Source organism: Danio rerio, chromosome 9 (assembly GCF_049306965.1).
Source record: "Danio rerio strain Tuebingen ecotype United States chromosome 9, GRCz12tu, whole genome shotgun sequence".
NCBI classification, from domain to species: Eukaryota; Metazoa; Chordata; class Actinopteri; order Cypriniformes; family Danionidae; genus Danio; species Danio rerio.
This window is the reverse complement of record NC_133184.1, coordinates 50377426-50400431: the sequence shown is the minus strand read 5'-3', so window position 1 is coordinate 50400431 and position 23006 is coordinate 50377426. Positions and strand designations below refer to the sequence as shown.

Genomic DNA, 23006 nt, shown 5'->3' with positions numbered 1-23006 from the left:
ATTAAATATGGTTGTTACATTTATGTAATAAATATCTAAAGAAAAATAACTTCTTCTAGTCTACATTATTGTTTTTTTTTTACACTTTCGAAGTAACCATCAACTCTGACAAGCACAGGTCTTGCTGACCTCTATAGCCTGTGATGAAGGGTTGGAGTAGTACAGGTTTTGAGACATCCAATCCAGAGCCAGACCAACTGGAGACCCCAAAATAGCTGCTGGTGCGAACTCAGTTCTGTTGGTACCATCTGACTTCACCCGATGAATCTCCCCCTGTAAAGAGAAATAATACAGCCGTTACTACACAACACATATTGCAATCAGTGACACCGGTGACCATTAAGTGAACTGCAGCCAGAAAATGATTGCTTGTGCTTGCACTTTTGTAACACAACATAAACATTTAAATACATAAAAATACGTATTTATTTCGAGTATGCATGCTTTACCGGATGTTCCACCCAGTAGATCATCTGCTCAGCATCATCAAAGTCAACATCGTATCCATTCAGCAGCCCAGCGACTGGCACCATGGCATCATTGCTCTTGTCGTTAGGGTTGAGTGGGATGCCATAAATAATGCTGTCTCTCACTACCACCAGGAAAGGATCCTCAACTGCAAAAACCATCATACAGTTGGTGTCAGAAGTATTAGCCCTCGTGAATTATTGGTCCCCTTGTATCATTTTTTTCCCCAATTTACCAATTTATTTGTTTGCGCACCCAAAAATGTAGTGCATGTGGATGAAAAGTATCTGTTGTAAATATGACTCAAATTATGAGTAAAAAGTAGCCCTTTTAAAAGAACTCAAGAGTATTGAGTATTACGGCCTAAGTACACAGAGACGTGTTTTTGCTCACGTTTTCCGTTGACATTTAATACCTCGTGACTAAATAAAGGGCGTCAATGTGATCGTGCACATCAAAGTGCAAAACGGCAGGCGCAAAAGCGTCATTAAAAAAAAAAACGCCTCATGCTCGTTTTTTTGTTTTGACATGCCGCGTCAAAACCTTCTCCACCAATCAGATCAGTGCTTTTGTTCACGTGCACGGAGCTGCTGAAGTTACAGTAAACAGCACTTGGAGGCGCTCAAGCGCAAAACATTCAATGGGAGCGCACACTGAAGAAGATGCCCAGAGGCGATATGAACGTGGAGCTGCTTATTGTCTTGTGAACAATAATCGTTTCTACTCTTCTTCTGTGTTATAAGCGGGTGTCAGAAGCTTAAAGTTGTTTAGCGCCATCCAACGACAAGGAGTGATTTTGCATACTCTTCTGCTTGACGCTAGTGAAAATCACTTGTGTTTGAATCTGGAAAAACATCTTGTAAAACGCTGACGATAAACACAATTGAAAAGCGTCCCGGTGTGTAGGAGCCTTTACGCTGTAAAAGGTTATTTGTGCAGGGATGTGAAAACGTAACATTCTGTAGTGCATTTAGTTATTGTTTGGCGATTTCAGTCATCAGACAGTAAACATCCACCATCTTCTCATCTGTAAAATGCAATCTGAACAGTCTCTAGGTTATTGTGTGTAACGATTTTGGACATTTTCTTGGACACGTTTCATTTATAAAATTCCATAATTCAGGGGCGTCGCTAGACCCCATTTACTGGGGCACGTGCCCCAGTAAAAATCGCCAGTGCCCCAGTAAATGCTTTGAGATGCGATTTACTTTATATGCAAGTTTATTTATTAAGAGTGGTAATCCCAGAACAAAGACGTGCAACCGAACCAATGGAGGTGAAAGCAATGTAGTTTAATCAAAAGGCAAACTGAGCATGTGCGCAGAAATCAAACATACCCGTGCGCCTCACACACCACTCCTGCTTGACGCTGACGCGCTGCTCTGCTCCCGGTCCGGTTGCGAACATGCATGCCGAAAAAATAGCCGCACCGCTCATGTGTTGTGAAACTGATGTAACAGTTATTTATGCGGAGGTGTCGGCACGCAGTGAGTTTTGCAAGTCGACAAAACAAAGTTTAAATAATATGATAATGATCTTATTTATACTGCACGGATGCTGATAGATTTTTATTTTTTTGTGGTATAAGACATTTAAGGTATAACACACAACAGATAATTCTATAAAACATATTCTTTTTGTATTCTATTAAATTGTTTATAGAATTTTGTTCTAATAAAAATAATATTCATGCAAAAGATTCTTAAATTATCTTAGCGTCACTCCAGTGGTGTCTTTAGATTGTTTTCCAGTTACATTTAGGATCTATTTCTGTTATTTATTTTCAATAATAATTCTATTTATATATATATATATATATATATATATATATATATATATATATATATATATATATATATATATATATATATATATATATTTATATATATATATATACATACAGTTATATATATATATATATATATATACAGTTATATATAAACTGTGTATATATATATACACAGTTCAAGCCAGAATTATTATCCCCCATTGATTTTATTTTTTATTTTTAAATATTTTCAAAATGATGTTTAACAGAGCAAAATAAAATTTCACAGTATGTATGATTATAATTTTTCTTCTGGAGAAAGTCTTATTTGTTTTATTTTGGCTAGAATAAAAACAGTTTTAAATATTTTAAACACCATTTAAGCAAAATATTATTAGCCCCCTTAAGCTATATTTTTTTACAACAGTCTACAGAACAAACCATCATTATACAATAACTTGCCTAATTACCCGAACCTGCCTAGTTAACCTAATTAACCTAGTTAAGCCTTTAAATGTCACATTCAGCTGTATATAACTGTCTTGAAAAATATCTAGTCAAATATTATTTACTGTCATCATAGCAAAGATAAAATAAATCAGTTATTAGAAATGAGTAATTAAAACTATTATGTTTAGAAATGTGTTGCATAGTGTAGCTTTAAATGACAATAAACAATGTTTCTTTTAAAGCTAAAATTAAATAAATGCAAGTAAATTATTTATTATATTTATGCTAATATTTTATCCATTTCAAGAGCGAAAAATGGTTTTAGTTTTATGGTTTTCGCTAACTACAGTTGAAGTCAGAATTATTAGCCCACCTATTTATTATTTCCTCCAATTTCTGTTTAACGGAGAGAAGTTTTTTCAATACATTTCTAAACATATTAATTTTAATAACTCATCTCTAATAACTGATTTATTTATCTTTGCCTTAATGACAGTAAATAATATTTGAGTAGATATTTTTTAAGACTTCTATACAGCTTAAAGTGATATTTAACTAGAGTAATTGGGTTAACTAGGCAGGTTAGGGTATAGGCAAGTTATTGTATAACAATGGTTTGCTCTGCAGACTTGTCAGGGTTCTGCCACTTTGGTCTTGTAAATTCTTGTTTTGGTGGCAGAGCTCTGACACTACCCATGTCTAGTCCTGTTTCTGTCTCTGTGTGCGCGCGCGCCGTCGTGGGTGTACGCAGAGTGTGCGCGCTGGCGCTTCATGTGGCCGTGCTTGCTCTGCGTCCCTCAGACGCGCGCGCTCTTGTACTAGTGTTTGTGTTTGTTCTGTCAGCATCGCACTGCTTCATTCTCGGCGCCTCCGTCTAGTTGGTTTCAGTTTTGGTTGGCGCTGAGATGAAGCATGCGCGTTGCTTATGTGTGAGCGCACGGTAAGGTGTTTATCTATCGTGTGCTCGTGTCTTGCGTCTTTTGTCAAAGCACGTGGCTCGATGTTTACATTGTGGTCACATGCTTTTTGTCGTGTGCTTCAGTGTTGTGCTCGTCTTGTCATGAACATGCGGTTAATGAGTTCTTTCATTGGCTGCATGTTCTTGTCCTGTTTTTTGTGAGCGCATGGCTTGTGTTGTCTCTCTGTGTCATGCGCTCTCCCGTCTATTGTCTAGTCCCACCCTCCTTGTTAACCCATTATTAGTTAATTATGTTCATCTGTTTTTGTGTTAATTTCCTACAGTTTATAAACCCCTTATGTCTGCTGTCCTGTGCGAGTTCGTCATCATATGTTGTCGACGTTTACCTGTCCTGCTGTGGCCAGCCCTGCCTTGTCGTGCCTGCCCAGTCAAGTTTGTTTGTTTGTTTGTTTGTTTGTTTGTTGTAGTAGTGTTTTCCCCCTCGGGGTTGTTTATTTTTGCCTTTTATTTTATTTTATTACTAATAAATCCTACTTCACTCTGCGCTTGGGTCCTCGCTCCTTTTTCCCTTCACCGATCGTGACAAGACTATTAAAAATATATGGCTTAAAGGGGGTTAATAATTTTGACCTTAAAATGGTGCTTAAAATTTAAAAACTGCTTTTATTCTAGCCGAAATCAAACAAATAAGACTTTCTCCAGAAGAAAAAATATTATCAGACATACTGTGAAAATGTCCTTGATCTGTTAAACATCATTTGGGAAATATCTAAAAAAGAAAATAATAATTTAATAATTAATAATAATGAATAATTCTGACTTCAACCGTATAGCTTAACTGATGTGTACCTCTATTTAAAATATATATTAGTTTAATAGTAATGTGATGATATCTGCATGTACAGTTCACTGCACATATACATTAAATGCAATTAAGCACAAAAAAAAATAGCACAAATTCCCAGACCACAGGTATCATCTCGTTGCCTTTAGCCCTGCAGAAATGAGGTACTGGTGAAAAAGGCCTGGTCCAGTAAACCATGCAGTGTCAGCACAGTTGATTGCGATAAACAGGCCATTCAATCAGCGTTTGTCTGGATTAATTGTTAAACTCTCACGGAAGAATGCGCTTGACAGTGCTAACAAAGGCTGAAACCTGAGCGAGCTTAAGGGTTTGCCCTAAGAGAATGTTAAGGGCTCCTTAAGACTAAAGGCCTCTTGCGTGCTTTCATCCGTTACTGTCAGCTGAGCTAAGGCCCTTTATAATAGTAAATGTTTGTCTCGGCAAAGAAGCTTACTTAGTAAATCGAAAATGGGTTTCTGTTGACAAGTTTTCATTCCCCTGAAATCTATATCCAATTTTAACAGAAGACTGCTTCATTCACTGTGAAGCAGATTAAATGGACAGAGGCCAGCGTTAAAGACATACTCGCATGCATTATTCATTAAAACAGCCAAAAGATGGAACAACTGTTCAAGCCATTACACTAATTTTTAATCTTGTTCATAGCATGTTTATTAAAGTCTTCATGGACCGCTGTGTTTATAAGGTCAGAGGTCATGATCTGTAGGTCAAACTGGAAACAACCCCCAGCAAAAGCAACATGATTTACACCCCTGGCTCATTGGAGAAACAGGATTAAGCCTACAGTTTTGTAAAATCCTAAAAACCTACTGAAACATATGGTCAGGTAAACACTAGGGGGCAGTATGACGTCAACAACTGTTGTTCCTTTTCACACTAATGATATTTACTGGAACATATTATTGATTAATAAAGGATTATTTTTGCAGCACAACACCAAATAAACACCACACAACAACTTAATGGTATCTATTATTTGTAAATGAATAGGTTTGATTACTATAATTCTCCATGTGGTCAAATTTACTGACATTTTAAAAATGTATCACTCAGGTTTGAGTCCGGTGAAGCAATGTAAAATCAAGGTAAAGCTATATTGATGCAGTGCACTTTCTCTTTTGTTTGGTTTTGAAAACACTATTGGTTGGGTTTAGGTCAGTGGTTTGCAATTCAAGGTGATCTGTACGATAAGCCCCACCTTATGAACGAGTAGTAGAAAAACATGTATCTGTATTGTGCAACAAAACGTACCCTAAGGCTTAATTTCAATTTTATTTGTTTACCTCTACTCCTTCCCCTTGGCCCCTGAAACAGTGTGTGAAGGGGAAAGGCTTCAAAATCTACCCCTAAGAAATGAGACTACAACATCTGCACACGTCATCATATGTCATCGCGATCTCTTGCTTCATATGAAATTAACAATTGCGGTATATATATACTAGTTATTCCAGTTTTTATTTCAGTTATTCCAGTTACCCTTTTTTTTTTATGAATTAATCATCAGGAAATCACAGAAGGGAACGATATCATGTTATCATAAAATATGGCAATAAGATTGTAAATGTGCTGTGCATTTACACCGTGGTCATATTCATCTATGTAAGCACATGAAAACAACATTAACGTTATACCAGACACTGTAAAAAGGTCATTCTCAGCCACTAGACTTTTCTGACAGGGTATTCGAGTATCATCCAGAGACAGATTTGAAAGTATGTTGTGTTTGGGGCTACTATACAGGTGTTATTATTATAGATTATAGACCTATAACAATAATAATAATAATATAGATCCAATATAATATAGATCCAAACTTAGCGTTTTTTAAAATAACATTTTTAAGCATGACAGTAAAACACAAATGGCATTATAAATGGCATAAGTTATTAAAACATATGCTTGTTTATTGTAAAAAAATGATGTTAGGCGTAGGGGTAAGGGGGACTGGCTAAGGGGTGGAATTGGGCCTAAATAATGTTTCAGATTTGAAAATTTAGACAACGCCCTCTAGTGAATTAGTCAGCTAACGTGCAGTGAAATGTATCTGGAGCAACAAATTTTACATTTTGCAAAAAATTTTTCCAATGAGCCTGAGTTGGGATTTTTCTACTTGCTTTTCAGAAAATAAATTCTTGACCAACAATTAGTCTTTTTATTCATCAGCAACATTTTTTAATGAATTTTAAAACCAAAAGATAAAGTTATGCATCAACGCCACAATTATAATACTTCTGACAACTCTTTCAATCTTTACTAGAAATTTACAAAACATTTGGTTTATTTAGACCAGGGGTCACCAACATGGTGCACGTGGGCACCAGGTAGCCCGCCAGGTTCACATTAGTTGCCCGCAAGCCTGTTTTAAAAATAGCTCACCAGAGCACCACATATGAGTAAGCTGCGTCTAATATTTTTATAGGTATTCTTTTTAAATCACACTTGCATTGGTGTAAATTTGAAAATTACTTAAGTTATATATTAAAAAAAAACTTTAAAAACAATTTTAGACAAATGAATGTTGCATATTGATATTTATCTAACTTGTTAAATCATTGTTGACAACTACTGTGAGAAATCATTAACATGATCAATGTCTTCACATAGATGAATATTATTAATTATTAATAATAACATAATTAAAAGTAAATTAAGAAAAATGTGTTGTTTAATAACTGGTAGCCCTTCACACTAATCAGTACCCAAGAAGTAGCTCTCAGTTTCCAAAAGGTTGGTGACCCCTGATTTATATGGTAAATAAGCATAATGACTAGTAGTAGACGCAGTAGAAGCTGACTAGTGAATGCATACACTAAAAAGCCTAAAAATGTGAGATTTTGATTGAGGTATTCCAAGCGAAGATTTGAATTTTATTTTTGGCTACACTTTATTTTATGGTCCATTTGAGTATTAGACTGTGCTTAACATCTGTTGATACTGCTCCTTCAACAGACATTTACAGATGTTACTACTTCAATGTGTTCCTTATGCCGCCATTCATACCGCGGCGACGGCGGTACTTGATGCGCCAGCAGCTTTTGACCGCTGGGTGGCAGTTTAACCACAGATATTCAGCTTTGCCTTTTCACAACACTAAACAGACTTTTCTGTGCGTACCTTATGTGATCAGATGTGTTCAATTAAAATATAATTTTGATTTAGTTTTCTTATAGTGATAAACATGATCTTACCAGGGCTTAAAGTATTCCGGCACCATGCCGGATCTCCGGCGTGCGGCCGTGAGAGAAAAAAAAAATAGAGCTTGCACATGCGGTTTAGTTGGGGATGCTCAAAATAACTGATTAAGCAATAACCGAAAGGGTGCGTTTGTAACCGATGAATGGTATCAGTTAAACGATTAAAATATGCTTTATACATTTTTAAAGTTTGGCTGCATACGGGGCATCTGTTTAATGGTTTACTGACTGCCGCCAGTGTTTTACGCTCTGCTTATGCTTGCTCAGCGCGCTTTAAGTTTTGCCGTTGCGCGCTGTGTGCTCGAGTGGAAAAAGCGTGTTACCTCTGTTTCATTGTTCAGTCAAATGAAAGCACTGCAGGCTTTCTGTTGAGGTGACAGCGGGGTTTGGGTTGTCAATGTGAGTACGATAAACTTTTAAAGACTGAGGAGAGACTTGTGGTCGCTGTTTCAAGTTATCCAGAGCTGTATTTATAAATCTTAAATATCACAATATTATTAAAATTACAATTATAACATCGACAGCAACTCGACTCGCGCACACCAGCTGATTCAGTCGTTTTCTAGTGACATACAAAAGAGGCTTCTTTTTTTCTTGTCAACCATAAAAGGCAGCGCGGTACGTCGCGCGTTTTTGCAACCTAAAGGCGTGCGCTTTGTGATCGGCCCCTAAATGTACAACAAATATTTGTTAACTCTTGGGATGGTAACACATGCAAACACACGTTTCTACAGACACATTTTGCCAAAGAAGCAAAATGAAAGAAGGATATTTCTCGTCACAGTTTCACTCAGTGTTGACAATAACCAGCGCTGATGCAGATCACCTCTGTGTTGTATGGAGCCGCTTCATAAACTTCATAAGCTGTTGATGATTTAGGGTGGGCTACAACCAACAAACCTTTTTATTTATTTTTTTATTTTTTGAAAATTACAGTTATTAATAGTTCTTATATAATATCAGCTTTTAAAATAGCCTACAATCTACGAATCAAACAAATCCAAAGATTTTCTTGATTTTTGTATAATAATAACTCCGCACCAAACTGAGGCTTTCATTTTATAGCTTAAAACATGTATGCAAATGTATGCAATCTCATATGTAAGGGCTGTGACGGTCACCGTGACGACAAGCACTCTAGAACACGCATTTTCTGTTTTGTTGCCAAATAGCCTATACATTTATGAACATAACGTTAACTTAGACGTGATACAGCAAGTTCAAGTTCAGCCATGAACCTTGCTGAAAAACTTATATTACATCGCCAATCTGGAAACATTTTGGATTCGTGGCGAACGAGTAAGGCGAATCAATAATTAGGATGAAGCTATTTGTAGGGCTTGTTTAGAAAAATAAGTGTTAAATGGACAAACACGTCGAACCTCCATAGCCATCTGTGGTAATGTCACCCAGCCATGACATGCGGAGCCAGCTCCGGTGTCATCTACTGAACGCAAATGCCCAGCTAGTCAGCCAGGTATGGTAGAGAGGCCTTTTCAAAAATGGGCAAATACAAAAGAGAAACTGATAAATAGTAGACGTTGATGAGAAATGGAGCAGCATATTTGGTAGTTGAGAACGCGCCGATCCACAATGTAGAGCTGGTTTCCGAGAAATGCAGGCGGCAGAGCAAGATACTCTCTTTGCCACGGTTGCGAAAAAGTATCTGTATGGGCTACAGGCACACAGTCTCAGTGCTGCTGGAAACATTGTAATCTCAAATAAGTCTCCGCTTAAACCGAACAAAGTCAACATGTTAGTTTTTCTGGCAAATAATTTAAAATATGAATAGAAAAAAAGGCAGAGAGACGCAGTTTTTTTCCCAACATCTGACTTATGTTGTTACAAGCCTATAGGCTAATATTTTTGTTCTTCGTTACTATTTATATTATTATTGATTAGTATTTGAGAAGTTTCTAAAATGTAACGTTTACTGTTTCAAGCAGTTAAAGTTATTTAATATTTAACTATAGGCTGTATTGTGTTGTTTTATCAACGAAAGTTAAAAAACAAACATGTTCGTTTGTACGAATATTTAGCATAATACTTTGGTCTTTTTTTATTTCTTAATTTTACATGAAATGTAAATTAACTTAGGTAGGCTACTTGGGTACAGGGGCGTAATTTGTTGGTAGTATACCGAGGAATGTTTAGACAGTAAATATTGTCATCATTATTTAAAAAAAATTATAAATAAATAAATTAAATAAAAAAATAAATAAAACACCTTACGGAAAGGATGCAATGAAGGAAAAGCATGCTCTTAATCATTCTTCATAATCTGATTCGTACCCTATACATGCAATAAACTTATATTGCGCCAACAAGAACAAGCTCTAAAAGGTAAAGTCTAAAGCAAGAGGAGTTATTGATATGATAGTAATATTAGTTGTTAATATTAATGATCGTAAACACGACCTGCGTTGTATAATAAACGGCGTCATTGTGTCCTGTCTGCGATTTTTTTTCTTGTTGAAGAACAGAAAATTCATGTTGTCACCATCTTCCCAGCCAGGTTTTCATCCACAGTTTCCGCTTTTGTTTCTTCTCAAACAATAAAGTTTCGCTATAGCAGGCCCGGCGGCAGGATATCATAACTGAGGGCGCAAGGGCGCAATCCCATTGCACTTGACGACTGAATTTGGTCCTTTCTTGTTCCTTTTATTTAGGCTATTTATTAATTCATTACTTTGCATTACCGATATAGTCCTACTTTTTATAGTAATAATAATATGCAGTTTTGCTATTACCGATTTTATTAATGAAGGCAACGATACCGTTTACATTAATGCAGAAAGATAATGTTAAGCACCAAACAAGTGGTTTAAATTATGTTAGTCTCTTTATTTCTTTCCGTTTTATTTTAAACATTATAAATGTGTAAAGTTTTAGGTAAAGACGTCAAAATACGCCCACACATGCAAGCTAAACTAGATCATCTGAGTCATCACGCTTTATTACTCAACCAAAATCAGCGAGGAAAAAATAAATGTTTTAAATTAAATTATATTTAAATGTTACATTAAATAAAAAAATAAATTTAAATGTTAAATGCCATTTAAAAATAGTTTCTAAAATTAATGTGTTACTTAGTTACATTTTTAGGCATTAGTGTAGCCAAACAGAAAGCCATGTCTACCTATATTATTCAGCCTGCAGCGCAAGAGGTGGATCCGCGGTAAATCCACACGCACTAAATAGCCTACCTTTTTCTTTTACAACACTGTAAACATAACTTCGCAGGTCGATCATCTTTAAACGCAAAAGACATTTTTAAGTGTCCTAAATTGACTGCTGCTGTAGAAGGGGATGTTTTTTTTACATAACTGTAAACGTGTGCTTTAGCTATGCCAAAATGAAAGCAAATATTTTGTTCTGCGTTTTGTCAATTGTATAGCTTAATAATAATAATTAAAATAATAATAATAATAATAATAATAATAATAATAATAATAATGGATATAATAAATTATAATATTATTTATAGTATAGAAATTTTTACTAGGCTACTTTAATATTAATCCCTAACTCAAAAACTAATGTGAAAATGAATGGCAGCTGTGCTAAAATTAATGTAACGGGAAATTTCTTCTGCGTTTTTCCCCTTTATAGCTCAATAGTTTTATTCAAAGAATTAGTTAAGCAAAACATGAAATAAATTAAACTGCGTGTCTTTGTGATATCCACTAGTCCAGTTTTCTCCAGTGTGAGTTTAGAGTGCGCCTCCACCGCATGCGCATTTATGCCTGCACCAGATCAAAGCAGGTGTAAAGTCCAGCACAGAGCGCGTTGTGCGTTCAACTAACAATACCCGCTCCACTGTCTCCAACACACAAATACTCGAACTCTTTATTTATGGACTTACTTTTGATAATAGGCTACTATCATTACCTTTATCATGATTCTATTTTTATTTTTATTATTCAATTTTTTTATTTTATTTTCTTTATTATATGTTATATCCATAATTGTTTGCTCTACTGCCCTTTTTGCACTGTCTTTGTACGCAGTGACGCTGCACTGCTTAGGCAATAAGAATGTACAGTTATTTGTCATGCCAATAAAGCACCTCAAATGTGAAAATAGCCTAGGCAACAAATAACAAATCGGAGTCTAATAATAACAAATGCCATTTTCATTTTCATACATGTGTGGGTTTTGACAATATGTGTTTAATTAAGCTATAAAGATTAGCCTATCAGATGAAATGCATAGTGAAATATGAAATAAATGTCAATTTTGCTGAATAATTAATTAATCTATATCTTTAATATTTTTAAAATCATCTCGCTTCGGCCCAGAGAAAGAGGCGCGCGGCACCAGCGGACCTGTGCTTTCCCAAACAAAGCCGTACAGTAACTTGCGCTGAATATGCATAGTTTGGGGGGGGGGGGGGGGGATATAGTAGTGAGTGTTTCCCAAAACCCCTATAGTTTCTCTGTCGCAGATCCATCATTTGAATCACGTCACTATTAACCCTGCTTTTATTTATTAAATGCTTCCCAACGCCGCATTTCTGTTGAGCGAAAAAAGCTGCTGAAAATAAATAAAGTTATGCCAATGCCATTTTAATAGTTTCATGATAGTAGTAGCTGGTGTGCTTCATCTGCGTGATTCTGATTTGACATTCTTCCGCTAAACTTGCGCTGTCTTGGTGTAAATGGGCTATGAACTGTTGCTATTGAGGCTAAGGTGTAAATAGGCTATAGTTCTCTCTGCAACTTTCAGGTTTGAGGTGGGGGAAGTGGCAGAGGCAATTCAAATGAACCATCTCTAAAAATAAAAAATGCCACGTACGCGGCATCTGTGTAAAGATCATTACCTTATTTTATTATTATTATTATTATTATTATTATTATTATTATTATTATTATTATTAATTCATTCTTTCATTCATTTTCTTTTCGGCTTAGTCCCTTTATAAGTCTGTAATTGCCACAGCGAAATGAACCGTCAACTTATCCAGCATATGTTTTACGCAGAGGATGCCAGGAGGGCCAGCTGGGGCTTTGGGGGGCGAAGTGAAAGGAGAGGCGGACTTTGCCCCAAGTCTGGGAAAGATGGCTTGCCGTCATTATACTAATTTTCCGAAGGCACACGAGTTACATGCGCACATGAACAAATAAATTAATAAATAAGGGAAAGAAAACATCTAGCCTTATGGGTTGAGAGGTCTTTTTGATTATAATCGCCGTTATGTTTCCGTTTTAAATGTAAGGCTGTTGCATAAAATAATACAATTTTAATTTATAAGTGTTTAAATACAATTTTAATTTATAAGTCTTTGCTGCGTCCCCCTGGATGTTTCAATAACGCATAATAATCTTTACACCATATTAAAGACACAGCAGACTAAAGGTTTTCGAGAGTTTTTGTCAAGTTTAAACAGTGTGTTTGTGCGTGTTTATATGCCTGCATATATGTGTGTGTGAGAGGTTGAGCAAATGAGCGCTCCCATCACAGCTCTGGTAAGCTGCGAGCAGCTTCTTTCTTTTTGTTATTTATTTTGCAGATAATACACAATATGAATAAAACAGAAAGACATAAAACTTTACGTGTACCCTTTTGTAGACTTAAAACAAGTGTCATATCTTTATAAAATAGCCTAAGCCATATTGAAATATAATTTAAAGAATTACAAATATCTGATATAATAAAATCGCATGAAATAAATAAACCATTATAAAACAAGCAAAAGCAACAAGGTAGGCCTTTATAGCCTACATAAATGAAACCTTTAAAGCCATATTAAACAAAGCAATTTTACAAAGGCTTTGTTAAAAAAAAAAAGATTTGATATATTCTCTAAAAACAGTAAACACCAGAGAAGGTTTAAAATATTATTTATTTATTTATTATTTATTTAGGATACGATGATAATAATCAAATCATGCAAACAGAGCATTTTTGGGGTGAGTGAACGCATGAACTGCGACCTTTTTTTCAGTTAACTAAATGTGCAGTGCCACTTTAAAAACGGATCAGGGGAAACTACAAAAATAAGTGTGTTCTGTGTCCCCAAACAAGCATTGATGTTTTTATATGACGCGCTAAAATTGAAAAATGAAATTTACATGAAGAGCTTTATTAGTGAAAAGCTGCTGAGCGCAACGCAATATATGCTGTTTTATTACTCGCTCTGTGCTTAAATAGTCTACTTAACACTTTCCTTAAGATCACAGATACAATATGCAACATCTAATTCCGGGGACGTTCTGGGGACAGGGTTTGCGTGTCATGCTGCAAGCTACTAGCCCGAAAGTGAAAACGCGACATGATTTCAGCCTCACTGATGCCCATTAACACCTAACAGACAAGCTTTTGGTTATGAATAGGGGGAAGGGGTCTCCACTCTTTAAGTGTTTTTCATAAACATGAATACACAAAATCCAAAAATCCAAAAAAGATGGCTTAACAAAACCTATGCGTTTAAAAACGAAACCGCATTAAATATGGGGCCTTATGAAAATGAATGTTTCTATGCACAACAACTGAACTTAATGTGTTATTTAAAATATCTATATTACGCTCCAAGCATTCGCCAAAACGAATATATGTAAAAACACAGAACATAGCTGAATAGAGTGTTGCCTGCTTTAGACGATAGGTTATTAATTATATTATAAATGGTTATGTTCAGGTCAGTGAAATAATACCTTTAATAAATAAAATGGTGGGCCAGTGATTCCCTCGCTGTCATCAGTGCATGGGTTAATGAGCTTAGGAGAATTCTGCTTTGCATTTTTCTATGCATTACTAACATCACTAAACCAGACATTTGTTTTATAAGTTAACCAAATATTCGCGCAGATTCAGCAGTTTTTTTCTGACGCGTTTGCCATTCATGCCAGTCAGTGAAAAAAGAAGTAACTGTGGCCCTGTTTGCAGGTATTAAGATTCGTTTTCATCAATCTGATGCAACTTTTATTATTTACAGGACGTAAAAATGCAATTAAAAGTTTCAAATCAATTCAATTCAATTCAATTCAACTCAATTTATTAAAAGACTAGCCTATTTTATGCATTAAATAATGAAATATAACTAATTTCCTTTATTTCTGATCAGACCATGCATTTTAGACTATTTTACAATTGTAATACGTGCATATGCTTTTTTTAAAATAACATTCGTCTAACAAATATTTTAGCACATCGAAAGTAATCAAATGACCTGTTTTTGATTAAAAACCTTTATGCAAAAGGATCAGAAATTGATCGCGCACGCGTAGGAAAATGCAGTTATGTGACACATGACATGCATGGCTCCTATGCCGCGTTTTTAGGATAAATTGGCATATAGGTGCTGCTTTGAATAGAATAAAACTATTTAAAAACTCATTAAAAACTTCACAAAGCGTATCTTATGGAAAAACACCAATTGCCGGGCTCTGCTTTCGGTTTTAAAAGAATCAAGCAGCTTTAAAAAAATATAATTTGCTGAAGAGAAATGACAGAAAAAAAAGATTAAACATATCGGGACTGTTAAAAGAACATTTCTCTTTAATATATTCTTTCGACTCCGAAACATCAGCTAAGATTATGAATTACGGAGTGTCTCTATTGCCTGCTTCAGCAGTGCGTGGCTGGTTATGAACGAGGAGGCGGAGAGAATGCGCTGTTTAGTTTCGGCTTGATATATTTAAATAAAAACTAACACAGAACTGCTTTTAACGCTCAAAAAGTTAAACTAAAATGCACAACTCTTGTTGGTTGCACCCGCGGGATGCACAATAAACCTATCGCGCCATTATTTTAATTCTATATTTGTGAAGAATGAGCCATGAGATTGAGATTTTTGAAGGTGCTCTCCAGCGGCGAAGTTCCTGGCAGAGTAGCGGGTGAAAAAATATGCATGCAGAAATTGAACAAGAGGAATAACATTTTAAATTATATAACAAGCATCGTATTCTTTCTAATCCCCGCCCAGTTTTAATACAAGTTGTGTTCTTCAATATTTGTGGCTGGGAAGTTTATTAAGAATATATTTATAATTATATATTATTAAATAATTACATATATATATATATATGAGAGAGAGAGAGAGAGAGAGAGAGAGAGAGAGAGCCATTACAAGTAAAACAACAACAACAAAAAACAACAATTTTACTTTAAAGAAAAACAGATGTTTTGAGAAAAAAAAACTGAACAAAACTGAAACCAAATTATTAAAACTAAACTTGCGGGACTTTATTTATGTCCTGTGGCAAAATTATTTTTATTATACTTTAAGTTATCTGCTTGAAGTAGGCTAGGTCACATTTATCAATGGTAAGTTTTAGTCTAAGTTTACATCAATAACAATGTGCATTGTCCTTTACCATACAAAAAAGGAAGAAAAAACATTATTATACACCATAGTAGCCGCAAATCTTTTTAAATGCATTAAAAAAGCAAGCACATATCTTAGCCTTACCTTGAGTTTGTTCACATTCTGCCAGTATTAACATAGCCTACATGCTGTATTTTATTACAGTTCATTTTGATGAATTAGGTCTAACTGACAGCTTTTTCTTCTTTTTTCGCGGTTATGCGGCATTATATTTCACACGCATATGCAAGGTGACTGAAATTGAAATTAAAATACCAAACATACTGAGCCATTAATTAAAAAACAAAACAACAGTTATAGCTTCTTTAAAGGAGAACATTGACGTTTTGGAAAAAAAAAAAAAAAAAAACTGAACTGAAACTAAATTATTAAAGATAAACCTGCGAGACTTAATTTATGTTATGTCCTGCGGCAAAATTTGTTTTATTATACTTTCAGTGATCTCCTTAAGGTAGGTCAATTTATTTATTTATTTATTTATTTGCTTTTGATGAAGCAGCATTCAACTTAAGCTCTTTAGACCATGCCCCTGACCGTTTCTCAGTGTTTCGCCGCAATATCTTTAAATAAATAATTTATTTAGGCCTAATTTCATTATTAATTAGTTTTCATTATTCGTTTATTATTATGTACAATTGTTGAGACATAAAATAAGATAGTAAAATATAATCAACAACGAAAATTAAAACAAAAACAGAAATAAAAACATAAATGAAAATGTCTTGTCTTAGTCCTATCAAAATAGCAAACACTGAACATCTCTCTATATTTAGGCTAAAAGACTGCTTTATTTATTTATTTAAGACTACTTATTTGTACTGAATGTTTGTGCTTTCATGTTAGTTGTCTTTTATTTCTTCAATTCTATTTTCCAAAACTAGTCCTCTTTGCACTTAAAAAGTTTACAATAAAGTGTGTTAACAAATTTTAAATGATTAATGAAGGAATTATAATGCTTTGACTTATTGTTTAATCTCATTTACAAGCACAGTAGCATATTTAAAGCTGCTGTAAAGGCTATTTCTGTCCGTTCGCATCCCGTCCCTTTGCGCCCCCTGGCGGCTCATTCACAAGCTGCTGTCATATACTAAAAACAGAGCGGCAGTTATTTCAAACGGCGGCGGTATAAGACGCGGCGGTAATAGTCACTTTGAACTCTCACCTACTGTAACTGACTATAAGAAACTTTGCGAGTACATATCAACTTACACTAACCCCAACCCTAACTTACACTAACACCAACAGTCTACTAATAATCTAATGAGAATTATCTGGCATGTGGATGCAATGTAACTTAAATTCAACAAACGGACCATCAAAATAACGTGTGACCTTTTTTATTATTTATTTGCATTTTTATTTGATTTGCTAATTATTTATGTAATATTCTAACTTTGGATTAAACATAGACTGAGGAAATCAGACATTTCTGATTGATGCAAAATTTGTTGCTTAAATGTATAGTGGATCTCACTGGCTATCATTAAATAGTCTGGAATTCAGCATTGGCCTATAAAAACCAATATAGATGGATGTATCTCATACCTCTAGCACATGTGAACTGGTCAGCGGCGAGAGTCCAGCCAGACGGACAGGCACAGGAGTAAAACCTGGGACCGACTGCTGACAGCAGGCAGATATGAGTGCAGGGGCTTGAATGAGGATCACATGGGTTATAACCTGTAGGAAGATGACAACAAAATTCCTAAAAGGGTCCTATTATGCTTTTTACACATTATTTACTGTGTAATGTTGCTGTTTGAGCGTAACATTTAGCAGCAAAACATTTACAGCCAAATTAATCCCTATATCAGTAACATTGTTTCTGAACTCCCTTAGCCTTCTTAGTGGACACATACGTGGACCTCACATTTCAGCTCTTATGTCTTTTGTTTTATTTTTTTTTACAGACATTCAGTGTCATCCTGCAACTGTTTTGCAGCATATGAAATGTCCCAAACACTATTTTAACTGTCCAAAATGGGCCAAAAAAAAGTTTTTACTGATAGTCAAAACATGTTCTAAAAATATGTGTGTATGTGTTATTAGTGCAATAAAAACAGTCAGCAAAAAACTCAAGGCTGAAATAAAACTTACACTATTATACAAAGGTGACTTTATTGTGTTTTATGGAAATTCTGACCACGAGTGCATATATATGGATGTAATATTTCATTAAAAGTACATCATATCAAAAGATGATACTTAGGTTTTATTCTAATTAGGTTTCAATAAGTCCAAATAGCAAAGAGAAATAAAAAAAATGCATATGAAAAAATAGCTTGGGCCTTAAGAGGTTAAATGTCTTCAATATCCTAGATTTAACCACTCAAAAGGGGACACAGCTGGACTGAGTTATGTTAGTAAAGTGTTGTTGCTGCATGCAGCTTCACAGATCTTTATAACAATTTCTGATAAAAAATCTTATGAACATTTGACAGATGAAATTAAAGAGAACTTCTGCACTGTGAAAAACTTTTCTAGTCATCTCAACAGTCAAATAAACTAAAGTTAAACTTTGTATAACTTAAAAAAAAATTGTTGAAACTTAATTAATTTATTAACAATTATTGTCTTGAATTTTTGTCATCACATTTTTTATAGTGTGTTGGTTACCTCTCTCAGAAAGCCAAATATCAGGAGTTTAAACTGACAAGACTTTAAAACACATGATTTAAAAGCTCCACCCTCTTCTGAAAAGGGGGCAAGGTCAGCAGCTCAGTTGCATTTAAACAGATGCATGAAAAAAATGCAATTGGATTTAAAACATGGTATATTAATTGATACTTTGGGGTACTTTGAGCTGAAACTGGAAACACTCAAGGCATATATTAATCTTGTAAAAAAAAGGGCACAATAGGACCCCTTTAACATGATCTTGGATGTATTGTTCATGATTCAATGGTAACAGTTATTTTAAAAGATGTTATTCTTGGATTGACAAAGTTTTTAGCACCTAACAGGTTTGTCTGAGACAATTCACACTCTGAAAAGCATTAGACAAAGATTAAATAAAGAAAGAAGTACCTATGTAAAATGTCCTAATGCGCACACACACGTAGTTTTTAAAGTGTGGTACCTGCTGGCTGTCTAGCAGGGTGAAGTGCCACCAGACCCATTGGCTGGGGCAGATTATACAGCATCACCGACTGGTTCTGTCCGTGCCACTTGTTGGCCCGGATCACGCGGTTGACGTATCTGTCGGTCCAATAGACAAAATCCTCAAAAATGGTAATTGCGTGGGGATGTTGCAGTACCTTTCCATTGAGAAACAAGAAGTGTTTTATTTATTCAAATGGTGATTGAGTAAAAAAAAAAAAAAAACAAGCAGGATAGTTAAAACAGAAGCATACTTCTTGCAAATATGAAAACACAATTGTTAAATATGTTAAGAGTCTAAAGCAGGGGTCACCAATCCTGGTCCTGGAGGGCCGGTGTCCCTGCAGGGTTTAGCTCCAACTTGCCTCAACACACCTGCCTGGATGTTTCAAGTATACCCAGTAGGACTTTGATTAGCTTGTTCAGGTGCATTTGATTAGGGTTGGAGCTAAAATATTATGCTAAAATAATATGGTGCAGTACACCAGCCCTCAAGTTTGGTGACCACTCGTCTAAAGTATTTTACACACGTTAATGAATGCAACGCTATTTTAAAGTTCTGTCAGAAATCACTTAATTTAGATCATTTTCAAAAAAACTTTTCTTTGTGGATGTTAATGTGCATCTTAATTTATGGATATTCTAACAAAAATAAATAAATAAATAAATTATCAAGGCAAGAAATACCCGTTGTATAGAGCATTACATGTAAACACAAAAGTTAGTGTATTAAACAAAAGGTCTCACCAAATCACTGGCCAGTACTTGTTTTCGGTTCTTTCCATCGTAATCGCAGTAGTCTATAAAGTCTAGATAAGCGTCAGCGAAGTATAGTAGACTGTTGGGGTAGTCAATCGTCAATCCATTGGGCCAGTAGAGTTTGTTGCTGATGATTGTGGTCCTTAACTTGCCATCCATACTGGCTCTCTCAATACGAGGATTTCTGCCCCAGTCAGTCCAAAACATCAGGTGAGTGCTGAAATAAATATAAGAGCCTTTCAGATTTGGTACATTGTAGAGAATTATTTTAGTACGTTCACATAAAAGTACATCCACATTCACAACGTTGGGTTCATTTTTTTATTTTTTGCATTTAAATGGTACTTTTTAGCACAATAGTTGTCTCTGTCCATATTCGACCCCATGTTGGATTATAACAACCCTGCTTTTTAACATAATGGACTCTATTTTAAAGGGTCACAAAACACATTTATGAGATGTTGACAGTCATATATGTGTCCCACGCTGCTAAAAACACTATTAGGATACATATATTTCACAAAAAACGGGTTGTTTTTGCGTCAATTCGAGCAAATTCGTTCATCCAGTTTGAAAGTAATTTAGAAGCTATGTCATGGTCATGTGATCCTTGTGTGAATTCTAGCATGTAGACTGGCTGTCTGTACCGGCGAGTACAACGTGACGTCTTTAAGTTATCATCATTAATTCATGAGAAAGACTTGGTTCGAATCAATCATCGCGTTCTGTTATGAATGAGGCGCAACTTCATTCATTTGCATGATAGCTTTGAAGACAACAAGTGGAAGTAGAAGGATTTTAGGAGACAGGGGTCGTCAGAGTTGTGTTGTACAGCAACAAAGGTTTTGTTTTCCTGCTATGAGAGTGCAGCTGGACTCACGTGTGGATTATAGTGGTCTGCTAACATGTGACAAAAATACGTTTGTAAGGATCTTTTTTTAACCCGAGAGCTTTTCGAATTTGGAAATGGTGAAATTCGGATTTGCCGCAAGTCTTTTTTTTTTTAAAGATGCGGTTCCAGTTTGTGTTGATTGTCCTGTCTCTATAGTTTTGGTAAGTGTATGATGAATAGTCTTTGTTTATGTTTATTCAGAGGCAAAGTTCGTATAGTCAGCAGTACTCTTTCAGTGTTTAAAGACAGACCTTAGTAAAAATGATTAAGTTACTTAGTTTACAGCACGTTAATATCGCTACAATATTATGGATTGAAAGATCTGCTGTAAATGCTGCACTCTGAGTGTAAACATGTAAACACCGCAATCAAACTATTATGATTGTCTACACACACACGACTGTCTGACACTATTTGCTGAGTGCATCTAAGTTACGAGAAACGTAGAGGGCTCTCATAAGGCTTGCTGTATTAAACAATCCATTAAAACTACACTCTTCCTGCAGTTCCTGTATCCAATATCTCGTTTTTCACAGGTGGCAAAAAATGTTCCTAAATGAAAGTAAAAGTGCCAACGTGCAGTTAAAGTCGACAAATTAAGAATTGACCAAGTAATTCAATAAAAAATGAACCCCCCGACATGCACACCTAAATGAAGGTGGACTTACCCACTTTCCTCACTTTTTCCAAACTAGAGGTGTTAAAACAACCAGCTGAAACAAGGGTTTTTTTCATGGCCCTTTAATGATCTAAATCTAAATGCATGGTCTAAAGCGCAAAATGCAGGTACACTTAAGAATATGTTCAAATCCACTTTTGCTATTTGGGGAAAATGGTTCCAGCGCAGGATCTAAAAATGTTGTCCTTCCTTTCTTCTCCTAATGAGTTCTGGGTTTGTTTTAGGCATAACGTCCAAATGTGAAGAGGTAGCAGATTTTTTGTATATGTAGACAATAATTATCCTGTACATTACAATCCTTACACGTTTTATACAAATGTTTGTGCTGGTGCACATCCCTGTGTATAATAAGCAATGTGTATGTGCATTTTGGACCCGCTATCGCTAACGCACCATTTAATTAACAAAAAAATCATGAACCTTTGACTTTAGAGCAGCTTTTAGTCGGTCAATGGCGTGGTCTATTTCAGTTGCCTCAAAATAGCAGCACGTCAACAATGTGCCTCAACACACCTTCTTTTCAGACCACCTTATGGGTGTATGAGCACACAAGTGAGCATAAATGCATTTGCTATTTAAACAGTGTGGTGGAGGACGTGGAAATGATACTAGCAAAAACACTTGCACAGAGCCTGGCGCCACATTGCGCTGAGTGTACAGTATGATAGAGCCCAAAAAATGGCCTTTGGAGCCACATAGCAGACTGTTGAAAAGCAGCAAGTCTTACTTGTTTCTAGGGTCCACTACCAGACCCCTAGGGTTCGTCACATTTTCACTGATCAGCACCGTTCTGTGGGAGCCGTCCAGTTTGGACACCTCAATGGTCTCCAGAATGTAGTCAGTCCAGTACAGGTTTCTGCCAACCCAGTCGACGGCAAGACTCTCAGTGACGGTCACTCCACTGTCAAAGATCTGTCAGGGCAGACACATGATATTTCAGTGTGATGATGCTAATGTTGACTGTAGAGGTGTCATTTGTGATGCTCACCACTGTGCGGTCAGTCCCGTTTTTGTGAGCACTCCATATCCTGTCCTGCGTGGTGTCGGACCAGTAAATACGCTCAGTGACTGAGTCGAAATCCACCGCTACGATGTTACGACCGTCTCGCACTAGAGAGCGAATAGCGTTGGGCTGGGCGAGGATGTCGTCGGATATAATCTGATTCCGACTGGCCACTAAGAGCAAGGCCTCTCGAGATCCTGTTGGATTGAGAAATAAATATTATTACAATTTAATAATAATTACTTTATGTTCTTTTAATCAAGATTTTAAATAGAAATTTATGATCAAATTTAATGTATTTCTGTGCTGATTTTTAAGACTCTAGCCTCCAGTGCCATTTGATGCTCTAATAAAATCACTATATTCTGAATGTAACTGGGAGACAGTGTAAAGACCTAAGGACCGGTGTGATGTGATCTGATTTCCTGGTTCTAGTCAGAATCCTGGCCGCAGCGTTCTGGATGAGCTGCAACTGTCTGACTGTCTTTTTGGGAAGGCCAGTGAGGAGGCAGTTACAGTAATCCACCCTACTGCTGATAAAAGCATGAACAAGTTTCTCTAATTTCATTGGAAACAAAGCA

The 23006-nt window shown here is 35.7% G+C and overlaps 1 protein-coding gene across 8 annotated transcripts in view; it reads right to left on the bottom strand.

Annotated features, from left to right (window-relative positions):
* lrp2a (low density lipoprotein receptor-related protein 2a) overlaps positions 1-23006 on the bottom strand; it is a 273263-nt gene that overhangs the window by 130462 nt on the left and 119795 nt on the right. For all 8 annotated transcript variants that reach the window (NM_001194987.2, XM_068223457.2, XM_068223459.2 and 5 more), the window contains 7 exon segments: positions 130-273; positions 450-616; positions 17539-17673; positions 19073-19250; positions 19840-20068; positions 22150-22334; positions 22411-22622. In NM_001194987.2, the coding sequence (NP_001181916.2) occupies positions 130-273; positions 450-616; positions 17539-17673; positions 19073-19250; positions 19840-20068; positions 22150-22334; positions 22411-22622 (1250 nt within the window).